This window comes from Phacochoerus africanus, chromosome 4, assembly GCF_016906955.1.
Source record: "Phacochoerus africanus isolate WHEZ1 chromosome 4, ROS_Pafr_v1, whole genome shotgun sequence".
Lineage (NCBI taxonomy): Eukaryota > Metazoa > Chordata > Mammalia > Artiodactyla > Suidae > Phacochoerus > Phacochoerus africanus.
This window is the reverse complement of record NC_062547.1, coordinates 103369235-103389218: the sequence shown is the minus strand read 5'-3', so window position 1 is coordinate 103389218 and position 19984 is coordinate 103369235. Positions and strand designations below refer to the sequence as shown.

General features: G+C 39.2%; 1 protein-coding gene across 11 annotated transcripts in view; it reads right to left on the bottom strand.

The window, feature by feature from the left end:
* The window catches only part of CAST (calpastatin), a 124129-nt gene that overhangs the window by 83771 nt on the left and 20374 nt on the right, over window positions 1-19984 (bottom strand). For all 11 annotated transcript variants that reach the window (XM_047778341.1, XM_047778344.1, XM_047778343.1 and 8 more), the window contains exon 3: window positions 2374-2445. In XM_047778341.1, coding sequence (XP_047634297.1) covers window positions 2374-2445 — 72 coding nt within the window. The remainder of the gene's footprint in view (window positions 1-2373; window positions 2446-19984) is intronic.

Sequence of the window (19984 nt, the reverse complement as noted above, 5' to 3'; positions counted from 1 at the left end):
TTCCTCACCTGAACACATTGGTGGTTACAATAAAAGTTTAAAGATATAAGAAGGAAGGGAGTTAAGAAGTGCTCAGCAGGTTAAGAACCCAACATTGTCTCTGTGAGGATGTGGGTTCCATCCCTGGCCTTGCTCAGTGGATAAAGGATCTGGTGTTGCTGCAAGCTGTGGCATAGGTCACAGATGCAGCTCCAATTCAACCCCTAGCCAGGGAACTTCCATATGCTACAGGTGCAGCTGTAAAAAGAAAAGAAATATTCAGATAACTGGTAAAGGAAATGAGTCAGGAAACAACAGTGAAAAAGAGCAAGGAGATAGAAGGAATGGAGATAGGAGAAGACAATGTTTCAGAAGCCAAGGAAAGTATTACAAGTTTGCCAGTAAATACTAAAACAATAACTACGTGGCTAAATGTCTCCACTTCCCAGCTACACTCCCTTCCACAGCTTCCAGAGACAGAGCAGCATTTGGGGAGGGTGGCCAAATTCTTTTTATGCATGTTGCCTCAATGTACAGACCCTCCAAGAGCTTAGGTAATGACAATTCCAGAAACCATTTACAAATAATTCACTAAATCTCATGAGGGTGGGGCTTTGCTAATAAGGCTTCTCACTTTTAGAAGCATAATTTAAGTTAAATAAAGGTGTCAATACTTTAAGGATAGGACATGTCTGGAAAATCTTTTTTTAGCTGGAGACCTGCAAACAATAGAGTATGAGGACTCATAAGGGTAACTGCAGCAGAGGTCCAGAACTAAGTGTTTTATATATTTTACTTCATTTCAGCCTCTCAGCTGACCTGCCAAGAGAAATCCTATCCCCCTTTTACAGATAAGGAAACTGAGGCTCAGAAGGGCTAGGTAACCTTGATTACAATAAGTGGCAAAAAGGAAAGTCAAGTTTGCTGAGCAGAAGTTCTCTTACCCACCGTGAGCACTGATGCTGGAGTGCTCCCAACAGTAACCACAGAAAGCTGAAAAAAAGCAGACTCCAGTTTTGAGTCTGGTTTGTTTCAAGCATGAATACACCCTCTGTATTTAAAATTTATAATCCTGCAATGATTTCTATCCCTTCACCAGCTGGTAGAAAAGGAGATTCGAAAAGGTCTGGAAAACTCATATACTTAATGTGGAGTGGTTTTAACTCTATGCCCAGGCTCTTTTCATTTCTCAGCTGAGTTTTGGTTTGGATACTTTTTAGGGGCATGGAGAGCAGCTGAGACTCCAAGAGGCACTAAAATATGAAGTCTTTACTAAGCAAGTAACATACATGAGAAAGTCCACAGATCTCCACAGGAGAGTGACCGATTTTAAAGGCAAAATGCTTATTTACAATAGTTGTGTAGGCAGTCCTGAAATAGGTTGAGGTTTTTGACAATCTTAGATATACTGGAAGATCACAAGCTGAAATGGGCTAAATACAACTATTTTATATACTGAAAACTATTAGCTAAAATTGCATAGTTTCTCATCATACAAGGTGAAATTTCAGTGATTTTTATAAGGTGTACAGCTTCATAGTGTTATATTACCAAAGCAACCTCAATCGGAGCTTAAAAGTTTCCAGGACCTGTGTGAACCAGAAATGTGTTCCAACCTTTACCTCCATCTTACTGGCTCTGTGATCTTGTCAAAGTTCCTAAACTCTCTGACCCCAGGCTTCCTCAGGTATAAAGAAATAATAATTATAAGGTTGTGAGGGAATTACATAAGGTAATTATACAGCATACTTAGCAGAGAGCCTGATGTGGTTGATAATCATGAAGATAATATGAATTATTTTCTGAACAAGTGGGAAGGCTATATTTCTACCCATGGTATGTGCAAAAGTCAAATATTATTCCTATTTATTTATATACCTTTTTAGGGCCACACTCACAGCATATGGAAGTTCCCAGGCTTGGGGTCAAACTGGAGCTGTAGTTGCCCACGTACACCATAGCCACAGCAACATGGGATCCGAGCCATGTCTGCAACCTACACCACAGCTCATAGCAATGCCAGATCTTTAACCCATTGAGCAAGGCCAGGGAAATCCATGTCCTCTTGGATACTAGTTGGATTCGTTACCGCTGAGCCACAACAGGAACTCCAAATATTATTCATATATATTTACGATAATAATTAATATATTGGACAATTACATGCTAGTAAGAATAATAATATAAATGGCTTTACTAGGTTTTAAATCATTCAAAGCATTGCTAAGAAATTACATGTCTCCACCCTTGTACTTCCCCCATGAGCACAGAAATGATATTTTGTTCAAAAACTCTCAGTAATATAGGGGCACTATTTGTTTCCCTTATAAGCCCCACCCACTAATGGTGCACGGGTAGTGTAAGGATCTTTTCCTATTCAGGAAAATGACTGACCTTGGTGACTGGGGCTGCTCCACCAGCCTGAATTCTGGAGGGCTGACTGCTCCCAAGGCTTGCTGCTTTTTTCTGAAAATAGAAGATACTACCTTCAGTGGGGGAAGACATCTTAACAACACAGGCAAGTGCACATTTTCCGAGCAATACAAATAACTTGTCAAGCAAAATTCAGACTAATATACTCAGCACACAAAAATGAAAGTTTTTAATTTTTTTATATCTTCACCTCAAGACTATGTACACATTAAAAAGAAAGAGTACATTGAATAAATCCCAGTTGTTCAACAGTCAATGGTTTTGGAAAATGGTGAAAATCCAAACATGGGCAGTGGCCAGGACATGGCTCATTGTGGACTGCTTCCTTGATCTCTTACAGTGAGTGCTCTAGAAGACCGGAGTACAGCTTCCTTGGAGGGTGATTTAGTAGCAAGTACCAAAAATGTAATTCTACTTCTAAAAGTTTATCTTAGGGAAATAATATGGCAAGAGCACAAGTCTTTTTTTTCTTCAAAGATATTCAGCACAGTATTATAACATCAAAAGCTAAGAAACAAAATAGGTAATAATGAAGGTTTATTGAGTGCTTATCATGTGCCAGGTAATTATTCTATTAGAACAATAACATTATAGATAACAAGGAGCATAGTAATGCTCTAACAAAAGAATATATTAAGCACTATTGTAAATGCTATAAGTGTTTAAGTAACATGCATAACAACTTATGCTACCTTCAAACTGTCCAGTATAAAGCCAGTACTCTTGTTAGCCCCATTTTATTGGTAAGGAGCGGGAGTAATGGGAAGAGTATATAACTTGGTCATGGTCACGGATAGTAGAAATTAGGATGTCTGCTTTAGACCCTATTCTCTTACCAACCTACACTGCCTCCCACATAGGGGGTTATATTATGAATAGCTTTGGATGAAATGCCAGGTGGTTATTTTAAAGTCATGTTTAGAAAAACATTTCATTAAATGAAAATACAGTGGTCATATTTTATATAAAGAAATGTCAGATTATAAAACAGCACGAATGGTATGATCTCCAAAGCTTATATGGGGTTATTTTCTGATAGGACAGTTTAAAGTGACCTTTTAAAAATATTCTTTATTCTGCTTTTTCTTTTGTATTTTCTTAATAATCACTTAACTGATAAAAGGACAATAAATGGGAGAGAAAGGTAAAATACACAGTTTCTTTCTCAATAAGGACTTGACTTTTACTTTATTTCTATATTTCAAAGAAGCACTTGTATAAAATATAATATTTTATAGTGTAAAACAGTAAGATTATGATCCAACATCTATAAAATGTAAAGAATATACAGTAAGCATCACATCCAGGAGGGAAAATTATGCTAATTAGGTGATACATAACACAGTAAAGAGTTGTATGTATACGCAGTAAAATTTTGAAAAATATATAATTGGGAATAACTTAGTTGAATTCTCTAACATTTAGAAGATATTTAGCAAATTTATATTGCTTAATTTTGTGAAAATGCTTGCTGTAGGAGTTTGTGGTGAAGTCTTCTTTTCCTTCAAGGCAGGTATTGCCTTAGCAAGAAGAAAAGACAAAACTTAGTTTGCTGTCCTCAAAGTATAAAATCTTTACATGTCCACTGGTTAACCATTCTCAAAGCATTTCAGGAAGATCACTGAAACATCAGGATGGACATATTTTTATAAAATAGGTATCCTAAGGGTTATCAGAGGCCTTTTCAGGAGCCCGAGGTGCCCAGGCATCATCTATAGAATAAATAGTCTCTCCTAAGCAGTCATGTACTATCATCAACCAAGGGGAGAAAAAAAAAATCCTAGATAAATGTGATAGAAATTTTAAAAAGCTGCTAAAAAGTTAGTAGTTTGGATGTGATCCTGGAAATGATGGCCTAAATTCTATCCTAATCACAAGTCCCTTTTCAAAATACAAGGTGTTTTAACAAACAGCTTCTGATAACCAGAGTGTTTGTGAGGATTGAGTGTAAGGGACTCAACATAAGAAAGGAGGACAAGAATACAGCATTGAGGTTATCCATTTTAATCTCATTGTCCATTTCAACCTCCTCATTTTCAGTGAGAAGACTGAAACCCAGAAAGGTCAGATCAGCATCCAGTGTTCCACAGCTGCCCTGCACTCCAGCTATAAGCCTTTAGTCTCAGCTGTAATCAAGGAAGGTTACATTCCAATCCTATGACAACTAGAGCTTCTATTGATACAGCAAAACCCACATACTAGCCCTGATTCATCTGGAAATGAACTCCACTACAGCATATTAGCTAGAATTTGCCCATGAGAATTTAAAACCTTGCTCTTTGGCTGAGTTATGAAACTATTAAGTTAAAAATAACATTTAAACTTATACATATGCTGGTTTTTAATTTAAACTTAACATACACGTTGATTTTTATTTTGCCTCTATATCAACTTAAGGTTTACTTAAAGAAATAATTTACTAATAAATTCACTATCATTTAACTCAACTGAGGATACCTCAGCTTTCCTGTGGGTATGACCTAAGCAAGCTTGCCTTGCCCTCTGAGCTGTCTGAATTACCTAGCCTCCAAAGGACTGATTTAGTTTAGCCGAAGTGAGAATAGAATTTGTAAAAATGATCTTCCATGATCTAATATTTAGCAAGCCCTTAGTAATGTCAGGCACTTAAAAAGCAACACAAAGCTAAAAATATACACATGTACCAGAATACAGACCCCTTATTCTCTGAGTAATAACCATACAGATTGTTTTGGCTAATATATCACGTGGCATCCTCTTCATTTGCGTCTGACTTCATGCATCCTTCACTCATTCACTCATTGTACAGATATCTATTGAACCCTGGCTAGGAGCCTGGTCCTATTCTAGGCAGTTATGGATATAATGACAAACTAAACAAAAAAGGTTCTACTCTCATAGTGCTTATATTCCAGTAGATGGACACAGACTCTAAATAAGTCAACAAAAACCAGGATGATTTGAGAGAGTGATGAGTACTGTAAAGACAATAAAGCAGTGTAATGTAACCGAGAGCGGCAGGCTGAGGGCTCCTTCAGGCAGGAGAGACAAAGAACAGACATTTGACTGAGACCTGACTGTAAATAAACCACCCATACATATATATGGCATGGGGGAAGGGAGGCAGTATAGGTGGGCAGGGAAGCACATGCAAAGGCCCTGAGGTGGGATGGGCTAGAGGAGGAACAGAAAGAAGTTGGTGCAGCTGCAGCCTATTGGGCACAGGCATATGTGCCATGAAATATACAGGGGTGCTGGATCACAGTATTTAGTCTGAAGTGATGTGGGTTTGGGATGGCCCTAGAGTCAGAGTCATGGTAGGATCATCAGTTTCTTCCAGGCCTTGGCCTGCTTCCTGTCTTCTCTGGGTACCATTCTAGTCCTCATGAGTTCCCTCTGGCCTCCATGTGAAAAGGTGTCAAAGTCCTTTGGCTTCACATCACCTTGCGCTTAGTTCTGCAGTGTCTACCTCACCCTCACCCTCACCCCCACTCCCTCCCATCATCAGCATCAGTCCTTAGGAATCTCACTGTGGCCTGGACGCATCTCTCACCTGGCCAGGTCTGCATATCCATTAACTGTAATAGGGCTGGGTCTACCCTCAGACAGAGCAGAATTCACCTACTCACAGTGGAAACTATCAAAACCAGCTCAAGTATATATGATTTTGCATTTTCCTAACATACAGACATGCTCTGATCTCTAAAAGATTAAGATGTTAAATGAGAACACCAATCCGAGGATAATTCAAACTTTGAGTTAAAATATTTTTCTTCATTTCCATAAGCCCACAGACTAAAGCCACTGAACAGATCTTCCCTTGCCATTCATTCACATTGCTACTAATACGTATGTGCACGTCTTTGTTTAACTTAAAGGAAATGGTCAGGAAGAGTCTGCCCCTCATTCCTCTGTATCAAGTTGCAGGCTTGGCTGAGTCATTCCTTCCTTGCAGGCCAGCCTGTCATGGGGCCTCAGTTCTAACAATTGACAGGGGCAGAGGTGTAACCATCTACATCAGATTTGCCTCTACCAAACTCTAACCCCAGGACACCAAGTCGGGTCCATTTACAGAGAAGCTGTGATTTCTCCTGCTCAGGCACAAACTCCTGAGCATACGCAGGCCCTGTGGCCATAGACTATGTAACCACACCTTCTACTGAAAGCAGCCTCCCTCAGTTCAAAAGAGGTTCAGAGTCGGCTGGCAAAGAGACCTGTAAAAGAGGCACCTCAGCCAAACAGGCTTGTGGCTGCAAAGATGGGTGGGAAGAGGGATGGATTGGGAGTTTGGGACTAGCAGATGCAAATTATTACATAAAGGATAGATAAACAAGCTCCAACTCTATAGCACAAGGAACTATACTATAGTCAATACCTTTTAATAAACCATACTGAAAAATGTGAAATATATATATATATATATGAATCGCTTTGCTATACAGTCGAAATTAACACACTGTAAATCAACTGTGCATCAATAAAATATTTTTTTTAAAAAAGAGGCACCTCTGCTTGAGCCGACAAGATCAGGAAAGAATGCACAGATTAGATCCATCCTATCAGCAGTTGCAGGAATTTGCAGAAAGGAATTAATGACATGCCTTTTTTGTATGTCTGCTGTGGTTCATAATAAAAATTCTTACTTAATGAATCGAAACTCAAGTCTTAGAAACTGTTTACAAAGTAACAATAGCATTTTAAGAGCCAGGAAGTGTTGCTCTTTCATTATCTCATAATATCTCAGGAAAGGCCCCCTAAGTGAAGCCTCATAACATCCTAAAACCTAGTGACTCTGTAAAGATAAGCACTAAATTCTCTAGAATAATGATCCCACTTTTTGATACATGCAGCAGAGATTCTGGCCGCATGAAATGCCAGCTGTGACATGTCAGGCAAGTATACAGCATTTCTAAATACTAATTTTCTCATTTGAAAAAGGAGAATAACCCTCCCTGTGCTTCAAAGAGATGGAGAGGATTAAATGAGATGAGGTATGGCCTGAAGTGTGGAGTCCACAGGTTGGAAATCTGTGCCCTGAAGAGAGAGGCCCAAAGCCTTGAACAGGCAGCAATTGGACAGATTCATATCCCCATGGCAACCCCAGTGCATCTAATTTTGACTCATGAGGGTTCTTAAGGGCTGTTGAGAATTTTCTGTGAGCTTTTGTTATTTATACATATAATAGAAAAATAATTTTCTTCACTGGATAGAAAAAAGTGAAGTTTCCTCAGGACTAGCCATGATTCTGATAATGGACACAATTAAGTTACTTGGAAACAGTTTGATCCTTTTGAAGCTTGCCTTTAAACTGTGTTAGACTGGACAAGAGAAGCCTTCAGAATAAAACTACTTTTTTTTCTTTTTCAACAGCAATGATTCCCTTCTGAGTATTCTATCCAGTGATGCTGACTGGTGAGAACATGTCCTGTTCCTGGTCTTGTGTGAGCTCTGGGGATTTCATGAAATTATAAATGCAATGCATTTAGCCCATAGCCAGACATGTTACAATTATTCAATAAATGCCAGCTAAGGGAAGCCTGGGACCACTTATGGGGTTAATGCTGAAAGGCCTCCCTAATGAGTGTGGCCTGACAGAGCAATGGGTCCTGGTATTCACGCATCTGATGTCAAAGATGACGGCCCCTCTGGATCCTGGTATTCACACACCACAGGTACCGACCTGGTATGTGAACATGTATATACTGGGGGGTGGGGAAGAGATTTAGGGTTGTCAAGATCTGCAGGAATAAACATGACCTCAGCGTGTCTCCTGAGAGTTGTAAGGACCCTTGTGAGGTATGGGAGGGTATCAGGTCAGGATATGACACAGGTGATTTCAACAGCTCTTGTTGTACATTTAAATACTAGTAAAATATCTAGAGAACACTACAATTCATTAGTACATGAATGAAGAAGTCAGTAACCAGGGTAATGAATAAGAAAAATTTAACAATTCAAACTCCAAAAACTGTGCTCAAACCCATTCAGTCAAAGAATGGGCTATATCCTCCTTTCAAATACAGCATCGTGTCTCTTTTACATCAATGACAATCTTATGTAAGGGAATTTAGATTCCAAAGTGAGGAGTATTTCTACCTTAAACAAGCAAAGAAAACCCTAGACAATTTTATACAACAGGCAGCGAGGACAGTATTCCTCGCAAGTGTAGCAAACCAGGGGTGCCCTATGATTGCCACAGCTACTGCCTACAGAATTTCCAGCCTCCAGATCATGGAACACTGAGGGACCCAGACAGAGGCTGTTTGTCTCTTTGGGTTGAGGATATGGAGCTGGGAGTTCACAGGTGAAGGAGTTCTCAAGTGGCTCAAAGGGATGGCACCAGAAAGGTGAGAGGTCTGCATGTGCATGCCCGTGAGGAGAGCCAGAGTCTGGGGAAACAATACCAGGAGGTACAGAGGCATAATCACAGGGGCTCCCAGTGACCAGGAATAGGACATGTTCCCAATAGTTAGAATTGCTGAGTAGACAATGTAGAAGGAAAAGTTAGTCTTCCTCTAAAGGCTGCTCTGATCCAGCCAAACAAAGCCTCAGAGCAAACTCCAAAGGATCAAAGTGTTTCCAGGTAACTTAACTGCATTCCAGAAAAAACCTCAGGAAAACTTAAAGTACAACAGAAAACATTCAACAACATAAAATTCACATCTGAGAGTTATCGTGTGGCTCAGCAGTTAACGAATCTGACATCTGTGAGGACGCAGGTTTGATCCCTGGCCTCACTCAGTGGGTTAAGGATCTGGCATTGCTGTGAGCTGTGGTGTAGGTCACAGACGAGGCTTGGATCTTGTGTTGCTTTGGCTCTGGCGTAGGCTGGTGGCTATGGCTCTGCTTGGACCCCTAGCCTGGGAACCTCCATGTGCCACAGGTGTGGCCCTGAAAAGACAAAAATAAATAAACAAATAAATAAATAAATTCACATCTGTTTGTCATCTTATAAAAAATTACAAGGCATGCATAGAATCAGAAAAAAGGCAACTTTATATTCCATATGCAGGAAAATGTAATGTTCAAAAATCATAATATCTTGTTTGCAGGGCTGGCTATGTGAATCTACACATGTAATAAAATGGCATAGAACTAAATACACAGGTTGTACCAGTGGCAGTTTCCTAGTTTTGATATTGTACGATAGTTGCAGGAGTTGTAACCAATGAAGAAACTGGGAGATAGATGGCACCAGCCATACTATCTTCGCATCTTCCTGGCAATCTATAACTATTTCAAAATAAAAAGCTTTTTAAAAATATGGTAATGAGAGACATAGAAAATATTAAAAAAAAAACCACCCAAATCAAATTTCTAAAGGTAAAAATGTCTGAGATGAGAGAAACACTGGGATGAAGAACTGAAGAGACACTGCAGAAGAAAAGATGAGTGAACTTGGAGACATAGCAATAGAAACCATCCAAAATGAAACAGAGTAACGGGCTAGAGGACAGTGAGCTGTGGGACAACCCCAAACAGCTAAACCACAGCCTCCAAAGAAGAGGAGAGAAATGAGGAGACAACAAAATATTTGAAGAAATAATGGTCAAACTCTTTCCAAATTTGATAAAAACTATAAATTCACCAATCCAAGAAGCTCAGCCAATACCGAGTTAGAGTGGGGAGTTGGGTATGAAGAAAGGGGCAAGCTGAGTTTTAGATTTCTAGCCTCCAAAGATTTCAGGGATAATGAAATCAACTTGTGGGTGACAGCTCTTTTCCTGCCCCACCTAAGACATAGTGCCATTCCCTGCCAGGAAGGTGGTAAGAGTTCCTGCAGCTTCCAATCCAGTGATTCTCTTCACCCCAAAGTGTGAGAAAGGGAGCTGGTCCATCTCTCCACACAATAGCCCTCAAGAAAGCAAGCTAGGTGTTCTTCAGCATGCAATACTCTGTAAGTAACAGACTGGATGTTATATGAATTTTTGAGCTCTCAGATACATAAGAACTTCTGCATTAAATGAGCATTGAAACCCTCAGAGGTTCATCTTGGTAGCTGACATGCTTAAATAATTTTCACGATATTTTTGAAACCTGGTTTGTTGAATGGTCTTCAGAAACTGCAACACATTATTTGGTTAAGCTTAGAGGCAAAGTAAATATTTATCCTCTGAATGTCTATTTAAGTGTTTCAAATGACCAGAAGTTGCTCAGATTCATATCTAGTAAAAGTGGGAACTGAAAAATAGTGTTTTTAATGAAAAAAAATTGAACAGGAAGATGAAACTATTTTATGTTCTCAATGCAAAAAGTGAAATTAGTCTCAGAGTTATGTGAACAACAGTAAACACCTTAAGTATATAAATTTTCAGGTTACTGTTGAATTTTATTTTATTGATTTGAACTCACCATTTTCCTTCCTGTTGCTTACCTCCTGCATACAAATGCATCTTAAAATCAGTAAAAGAAAGCTTAGGTTAGAAATTAGTTGACAGTTTTTTTCATTCTTAGCATTTTCCAATCAGTGCTTTTTTAGATCAGTGTTGTCTTAGGCTTGACGAAACGGAGAATTGTTCAGAATAAGAACTCTCATTAAAACATATGTTTTGACATATTTGTTAACAAATCAGTTCCATTACTTAATAGTCACCCTACAAAATGAAAAGAAGTATTGTGTTTCCACATGAAAACACAGGCTTTATTGAAAAAAAGTATCTAGAAAAACACTGTCTATCAAAGGGGAGGCAGATTCCCCAACACCAGCAATTATGAGGCTGTAATTATAAGGCTTATTTGCAAATGTTCTTTTACACCGTGGTTGTAAGTAGTCCACAAACAAGTACAAGTCACTTTTACTACGGAAGGAAGTATGATTGGGTGCTACCACAAACACAATTAGGTAAATAGAATATGTTGCCCCCTCCCTCCCAAGGAACCACCGATAAATAGGTCATAATGGTAAGTCTTATCATGAACACACAACTTTACGTAGAAATTCACTCAGTGAATGAAACAGCCCATCCATAGTGGCCTTAGGAACACATGTCACGGTGGTCACTCTGCTAAATTTTTTTTTTTTTCTGATTATTCCATGCCATTTGTCATTGCCAGATGGGAGTCCTCAAAGTGGCTGCATTGACTGGGAGTCAAGAGAACGCTGGCTTTCTCCTCACTCTAACTCTGCTGTGACTTAACTTCCCTCCTCATTTCCTATCCATAAAGAGGGAACAGCTGTCTGCACACTGTCTTACCTTTTAGATTCAAGGGAATGGGAATGATTTAACCTTGTTTTATGATTCTCTTCAGTGAAAAGAGGGTACAAGGTAAGGAAGAAAAGGAAATAAGAGTTAGAGAAGTGAGTTACAGAAACTGACCACTGTGGTAAGAAAGGCTATGGAGTTGGCCTTAGGTCAAATTCTTGAAATAGGTAATTTTATGAACAGTAAGAAACTAGGATACTAGTTAAATTAAGTTTCACCCTGGGCTTCACTATTACATAACTGTGTGACCTTGGACAGGTTATTTAATCAGGCTGTGCCTCAATTTCCTCATCAGGAGAATGGGGTTATTGCAAGGAGTGTGTGTGTGTTGTGTATGTAAAATGCCTATATATGTGTTAGTCATCATTATCAAATGATCTCTAGGAGTTCCTGTCATGGCTCAGCGGAAGCGAATCCAACTAGTATCCATGAGGGTGTAGGTTCAATCCCTGACCTTGCTCAGTGAGTCAGGGGTCCTGCATTGCTGTTGCTGTGGTGTGTGTAGGCCAGCAGCTATGGTTCTGATTCAACCCCTAGCCTGGGAATTTCAAAATGCCTGGGGTGCAGCCTTAAAAAAAAAAAAACTTCCAGTGCTCTACCTTACCAAATCCACAAAAATAATGCTTATGTAATTTGCATCCCCTCCTATTAAGCTACTTCTCACAAGGTATTAATGAATGTGTTATTCCTCCTAGGAGCACCTACAATTTAAAAGAGGCCCCAAGGGAAGGCAATGCTTAACTCAAAGGTTAGGGAAGATGTGAATGGCGGAATTTCAGACATCAACAACAAACCAACTGGGAAAATATTCTTAGATGATGCCTCCTAAAAATAGCCACTCAATAAAAGTGCCCCCCCCGGGGGGGGGTATGTATCTTTACACCTCCTTACATTGTATGTCACATATTCTTTGCATTTTTGTATCCACATATGCATCCTTTTTGGAGGAAAAGATCAATTTTCATCAGATTCCAAAAGAACCATGAACTAAAAATATTTAACTGTCCTTGCCCTCTAAGATGTCTTAGTGCTTAATCCTAATTCTCTGTCTATAACTAAGAGATGCACCTCTGTTCAAACACATGTACACACACACACACACACACACACACACACACACACACACAGTGGCAGTGGCAGAAGCCTTACCCTGGAAGCACCTCTTCTGGGTTCCTAAGGAAAAAGATTTCTCCCTTTAAGGTCTAAGCAGACACATGCATAGATTTAGTTCTGATTATTGCTAAAACACTGTCTTCCATTATTCTTTTATCTATGCTAATTATTGTTCTTTACCCTCTTATTTCATTTTTGTCTTTTTTAGGTCTATACCCAAGGCATATGGAAGTTCCCAGGATAGCGGTCAAATTGAAGCCTATGCCAGAGCCACAGCAACACCAGATCCAAGCTGCATCTGCAACCTACACTGAAGCTCGTGGCAACGCTGGATCCTTAACCCACTGAGCAAGCCCAGGGATCAAACCTGCATCCTCATGGATACTAGTCAGGTTCGCTACTGCTGAGTCACAATGGGAACTCTGGTCTTTATTCATTTTATAACCTAAGTATTTTCTTCCCTTGTTAAATGTTCTTCAAGGTATGATGAAGCCATGTCACTACATCTGTGCTGTAATTTCACAATTCATTATGGCTGTATGTTCACTTCTCCCCTAGTTTGTTATTCTCATATATAAAGCTATGGTGAATATCTTTGTACTTAGGCATCAAATAAACCTCTGATTATAAACTTGCAACAAATTCCTGGCATTGGAATTTCCAAGTCAAAAAAATTTCATTGTTTTTTAATTCATGACTCTCGGTCATTTATTTCACATTTCCAAATATCATTTATGTTTTCACTAAAGGAAACATTTAATCATATTTTTAACATTTCCAATCTTAAAATTTGTAAGTTTTCAAGTATTTGAAGAAAAGTTGCAGAAGTCAAAATCAAGTCTGTTTTCTTAACACACAAAAATACACACTCCCCTAATGTATGGTTATTTAAAAAGACAAAGTCAAAAATGTATTATCACTGCTGAGACAAGAAATATTTTATTCCAACTGAACATGGTGCCACAGCAAGGAATATACTCCTTTTAACCACTGGGTGTCGTCTGAACTATATGTTTAAAATTACACAGATGTCACCACATCATATCTAACAAATAGTTCAGCAACCTTTGATCTTATAGCTGGTGTGATAGTTTAAAAAATCAGTTTCTTTTAAATGCGTTATTTTGAAAATTCATTAGTCATTTGGCTTACTCAGCTTTCATTTTTCAGTGAAATAGATGCATGGTGTCAGACTTTATTGAGTCAACTCAGTGTTGTAAGAAAAGAAACAAGAACAAAATAACACGGAGTTCCCGTCATGGCTGGAGCTCCCCTTGTGGCTCAGCGGTTAAGGAACCCGACTAGCATCCTTGAGAACGTGGGTTCAATCCCTGGCCTCCCTCAGTGGGGTAAGTATCTAGCGTTGACGTGAGCTGTGGTGTAGGCCGGCAACTATAGCTCTGATTTGACCCCTAGCCTGGAAACCTCCATATGCCACAGGTGCAGCCCTAAAAGGAAAACAAACAAACAAACAAAAAAAAAACAAACAAAAGTAATAAAATTGTATTCAGAAGTGATTTTTATCCCAAACACTAAGTGAAACCAAAATTGTAATGTGAATATGAGACCACTTTAGCTCTTGCTTTCCCGTAAGAAAAATGTTTTTCTTTGAGACTGTGTTTGAAGATTTACTTCTAGAAGATAGTAAAGTCCAAAAATTCTGCATTTGAAGCTCAAATTAGACCACTTAAGAATGAGGGGCATAATTTGAGAAAGAAAGAGAATAGGTATACAAACCTTACTGTGAAAAACCAACAAGGAAGTCTACAATCCTAATGAGTAAGATAAATATATGCTTGGCATTCCCTCCTAAATTCTTTCCAAATAATGTCTTTTTTTATTTGATATTGTTCAATTAGTAAATGAGTCCATTTACCTATAAACAACTGGCAAACAATCCAGGGATTCAGTAACATATGATGCACCTAGGTCACACATCTCTTTTTCTATAAGTAAGCACTGATTTCAACTTTGTCTTTTCTTTTTTTTTTTTTTGCTTTATCTGATGTTTATTATATAAATCCATGTGCACTGGAAAAGAAGTCATCTACGCAGAATCTCTCCTTACATAGCACCTTCTCAGTCACAACAGAAACAGCTCCTAAGAGGACCTACAACATCCCAATCTCCAAACAAGGGCTCTTTTTCAGCCCCATAATTCTGGAGCTAGCATCCAGCCTTTCCACTGATGACACTGCAACATCCAGCTTCTCTGACCTCCTTTAAGTGTTCCTTCTTTGACTTGTTCACTGGTTTCTCTTTCCTACCTCTCCACGTAGGCATTTATCAACCCTTACTTTTAGCTTCTCTCTTCTCTCTCAACACTCCTTTCTTCAATAATTTCAACCAAGCATCTTGGCAGTGAGGGTTAGAAAAAGGAAGATAGGATGGGAGCTTGAGCAATTTCAAAGGAAATATTTTAAAACTGTTTACGATGAGGAAGATTAAACTAATACATGGTCTAAAGTAGGTGACAGAAGAGTCGTTAAATAAAATGTAAAAGGAATGAGGGAAGAGCTGCAGGAACAAGGTCCTAGGAGAAGTGGGAACCTGCAACCTACACCTCCCACATGGTCCAGTGACTCTTTGAAACTACAGCACCACTGACATGCTTCAGAATAACATTGTCCCAGGAGCTGGCAGAGCAGAGCCACTGAGGGATGGGTTGGTGTGGGGCATTTAAAAAAAAAATGAAGAAAGGAAATGAGAAAAAACAGGAATAATATTTAAGTGGTTTGTCCATTAGATTTCCAGCACTTATTCTAAAGTCAGTAAATTTAGCTTCAATTTAATGCCTTTGATTTTGTTAACTTTGATTTCAATTTCATGTGCTATAAGGTATCATCTCCAGAGACAATTTTGGTAGGGTCTCAGGTCTTAGGCAATTAGGCTTTTTAATCCAAAGTAAATAATAAAGGATATTTTATTGCTGTTTGATATAATGTTGCTATGTTGATATGTTCTTTAATAAAGGCAAAATGCTTAACTATTTTATTAGCCATTCCCTACCACTTATATAACAGTTTGTATATCACAAATTTTTAATTTAAAAGCACATTATTTTCATAGTCTTTGTTGAAGAAAGTCTGTATTTTCTAACACTTGGCATATGTGTCTGATTGTTACATAGAGTTGTTTTAAACAAAAGGACTACTATGCTTAATGAACTACCAAACTTTCTTTTTTCAAGGGAAAGACTCTACAATATATAGTCAACAAGAGCATTTGAGTCCTGCTTAGAAATCAATAAGGGGCTCACTTTTATTGCCAAGCAAGTTCTCTTTGTTGCCTAGTAATAGTAATAATAAGATCCTAGTAATACTACTAATAATAGTAATACTATTAAGGTAACAGTAATAAGGTTAAGCATTTTGCCTCTATTAAAGAACATAAAATAACTAATAATAAGGTAACAGTAATAATAATAAAAGTAACCATAATAATAATTGTAGTAGTAATAATAATAACAACAACAATGGCAGCTAATAGAGTACTTCATATGGCCCAGGCACTGTTCTGGACATTTCAGGTGCTTGATTTCATTGATCTTCACATTAGCTCATGGAGAGGCGATTATTGTCCCCATTTTACAGATGAGGCGCCCTTAGTGAAGCAGAGTGATTTGCCTAAGAACACACAGTGAAGAAGTGGCAGAGCTGGGAACAAATCCGTGTGGTCAGAATCCACAGCCTGCACTCAGCAAGTGCAACATGCTGCCTTCCTGGGCACCAGGGGCTGGGTGGCTGGCTGACTGGGCTGTGAGTGTGGTCCATCAAAGCTTCCACAGTGAAGGAGAAAGAAGAGAAGATGCTCTCATGAAGGTCTCAGAGATTTTGAGATTTTGTCCTGAATTTTATAAACTTCCTGCATTTTTCTCAGAATTCAATCTGAGGCTGTTTGAATGTTTACATAATGCCTGGTATTTTAACTGTAGGTTTTTGCACTTAAGTCTGTGGATTGCTTATGAAGACCCATATGGTAGGCTCCACACAAGAAAATACCAATTCTAATACCTATATAAACAAGTTTCACTCACTGAAAGGCAAGCAGTAACCTAAATTATACCGTGATACACAGAAAAGAAGGCAAATGCACCAGAAACCACTCAGAGAAATCCCAGAAAAGAGGAGACATGGAATGCCCATGATGGTTAATTATCTCTAAACTTGTAAACCCCACGTCTCTTGGTCGAAACTCATGAGGAGCTACACGCAGTTAATAAATGGAACTGAGTCTGAAACGAAAACCTACACCTGAAGAAAACTAGAAAAGAGGACACATGATTCAAGAAGCTAAACACTGTCATTATGACCCAACCCCAGGAATCTCTAGCACAAAATAATCTCACTATGAGTTTCTACTCATCTTCTCACAGAAGAGGATGGAATTTTACTAAACGACAAAGAAAGTCAGGGAATTGCCAACATCTAGGCAAAGTCTCCAGTCTAATTGCAACTGAGAAGGACCTATGAGCCTTCCCAGGCAGACAACCCCACCACCACCGGCTCCGCCATCTGTGTCCTCTGCCTTCCTCTTGTTTGTAGAAAATCTTTAGCCTCCTATGCCTTCCCCAACTTCCAAAGAATACATTTAATCAGAGAAGTGAGAAAATGCAGAAACAAAGGAAAGCAGTCAAGCAAGACAAAATAATAATATTTTAGTCATTAAAGAAAGTCCAGGGCTTTTAGTTCATTCTCAAGGGCCATAGATAATATTCTGAGCCCTTGAGCTGTTTTGCAGATACTGAAACCCCCACTAAGTAGAAGTTACCTATATGTTACCCATAAGCATGGAGATCCCAGACCAGTTGGACCCAGAAAACTGATGATGTTGACTCCTGATAACCTCACCATCAACCAATCACAAGAATGTCCACTAGCTGATCATGCACTGCACAACCTTGTTCCCTTATCCCATCTTTAAAAACATTTCCCTGAAAGCCATGCAGGAGTATGGGTCTTTTGAGCACTAGCTGCCTAGACTCCTAGCTTGGCACCTTGCAATAAACATTGCACTTTCCTTCACCATGACCCAGGGTCAGTAGATTGGCTTTACTGTGCTTGGGCAAGTGGACCCAAGTTTGGTTCAGTAACATAATCAAAGTCAGGGAAACTGTACTGAAAAGCACAGTTGGTGAACCATTTGTGTCATGAGGTCTGAAACAGAGCAAACTTACATTCCTGAAAGACTTTTTCTCTCTTCTGAATGCTCAGGCCCCTTACTCAAAAATGCAACCATCTAGGAGTTCTCGTTGTGGCTCTGTGGAAGCAAACCCGACGAGTGTCCATGAGGATGCAGGTTCAAGCCCTGGCCTTGTTCAGTGGGTTAAGGATCCAGTGTTGCTGTGAGCTGTGGTGTAGGCAGCAGATGCAGCTTGGATCCCGCATTGCTGTGGCTGTGGTGTAGGCCTGCAGCTATAGCTCTGATTCAACCCCTAGCCTGGGAACTTCCATATACTGTGGGTGTCCCCTAAAAAGCCAAAAAAAAAAAAGAAAAAGAAAAAAGAAAAAGAAATGCAACCATCTAGAATACCTCTTGGGTAGGAGGCCTCTTTAAGAGACAACCTACCTTTAAGTTCCATCAGTGCCTCTCTTTCTAAACAGTGTCTCTCATTTTAAACCTAGCCAAGACTGCAAATCCTGGAAACAAAATAAGCAAAAATCAGAGTGGGTTCTGTGGAGTGGAGCAGGATGTGGGAGGCCTGGGTTTTGGGCAGGCTGTGTGTGCACTGCCCCCTAGGGGAATAGATGTCCTAGGTGAAGTGGTCTTTTTGGGGGCTGAGGTCAGAAGAGCCCCTTTAGCAGTACCTGCTAAGGAGTGAAGTGGGTTTTTTTAAATATATAGTTAACTTACAACGTTGTATTAGTTTCAGATGTACAAACAGAGTGACTCAGTTGTACATATACAAATATATCTACTCTTTCAGATTCTTTTACCTTATAGGTTATTATAAAATATTGAGTAGAGTTCCCTGTGCTATACAGTAGGTCCTGGTTGGTTATCTATTTTATATAGTGTGTATATGTTGATCCCAGACTCCTAACTTAACCCCCCACTTTCTCCTTTGGGAGTGAAGTTTTTCCATGCATTTCATTTCAGATGATGTTCTGTACTAAACGAAAGCCACTAGATAGTGGGATTTTACCAGAAGTGTGCACCCTCCTCATCCACAGATCTGAGGAGAGTGGATGAGAAAAACCTGATGTGCTCATGACGGCTGATAAGCTCTAGATGTAGACAGAGCTCCACTTAAAAATGAGTAAACAGGAATAAAGAAACCTAGTCTCTAAAGGAAAGATTCAAAAGAAGAGAGCATCATCTTCCTGATGAATGAGAGATAACAAATTTCATAAAATGATATACTCTAAGAAGAAAATTTCAGCAAGAAAAGTCTGCATCCTTAGTAGGAAACAAGATGCTATTAGCTCCATGAAACCCAGTAGAAAGTTGCAGGTGCAGAGCAAACAGAGATGGGAAGGTAACAGAGTGAGACAAAGGGAGGGGAGAGTACGTTTAAGAGGGATTCAATGAAACAGGAAAAAAAAGGGCAGAATTCAAACCTGCATTGAAAGTGTCAAGGAGCAGAATTTAGATGATAGAAATAGAAAATGGGGGATAAACTTCAGAAAGTCTCACAGGGAATTCTCACTGTGGCTCAGCGGTAGTAAACCTGACTAGTACCCATGAGGATGTGAGTTCAGTTCCTGGCCTCCCTCAGTGAGTTAAGGATATGGGTTGCCCTGAGCTATGGTGTAGGTTGTAGATGCGGTTCGGATCTGGTGTTGCTATGGCTGTGCCTGTGGCTGTGGCCAGTAGCTGCAGCTCCAATTGGACCCCTAGCCTGGGAACTTCCATATGCCACAGGAGCAGCCCCCACGAAAGAAAGAAAGAAAGAAAGAAAGAAAGAAAGAAAGAAAGAAAGAAAGAAAGAAAGAAAGAAAGAAAGAAAGAAGAAAGAAGGAGGGAGGGAGGGAGGGAGGGAGGGAGGGAGGGAGGGAGGGAGGTAGTGATGAAGGAGGGAAGTAATGAGGAAGGAAAGGAAAAGGTCAAAGAGAAAACTGAGGCAGGTGATTAATTAATGTCTAATCTCAGAATTATAGGTATGTTTTAAAAGATCAAATATACTGAAATAAGAGCAATAATTAAATAATGGACATTCTAGGAAAAAAATTAACAGAAAAACACACGTATAGGTACATCCTGGCAATTTTTTTAAATTGTAAGAATAAAAGAAAAAGAAATCACATATGCACCAAAAGTAGGGAAAACAAGCTTTC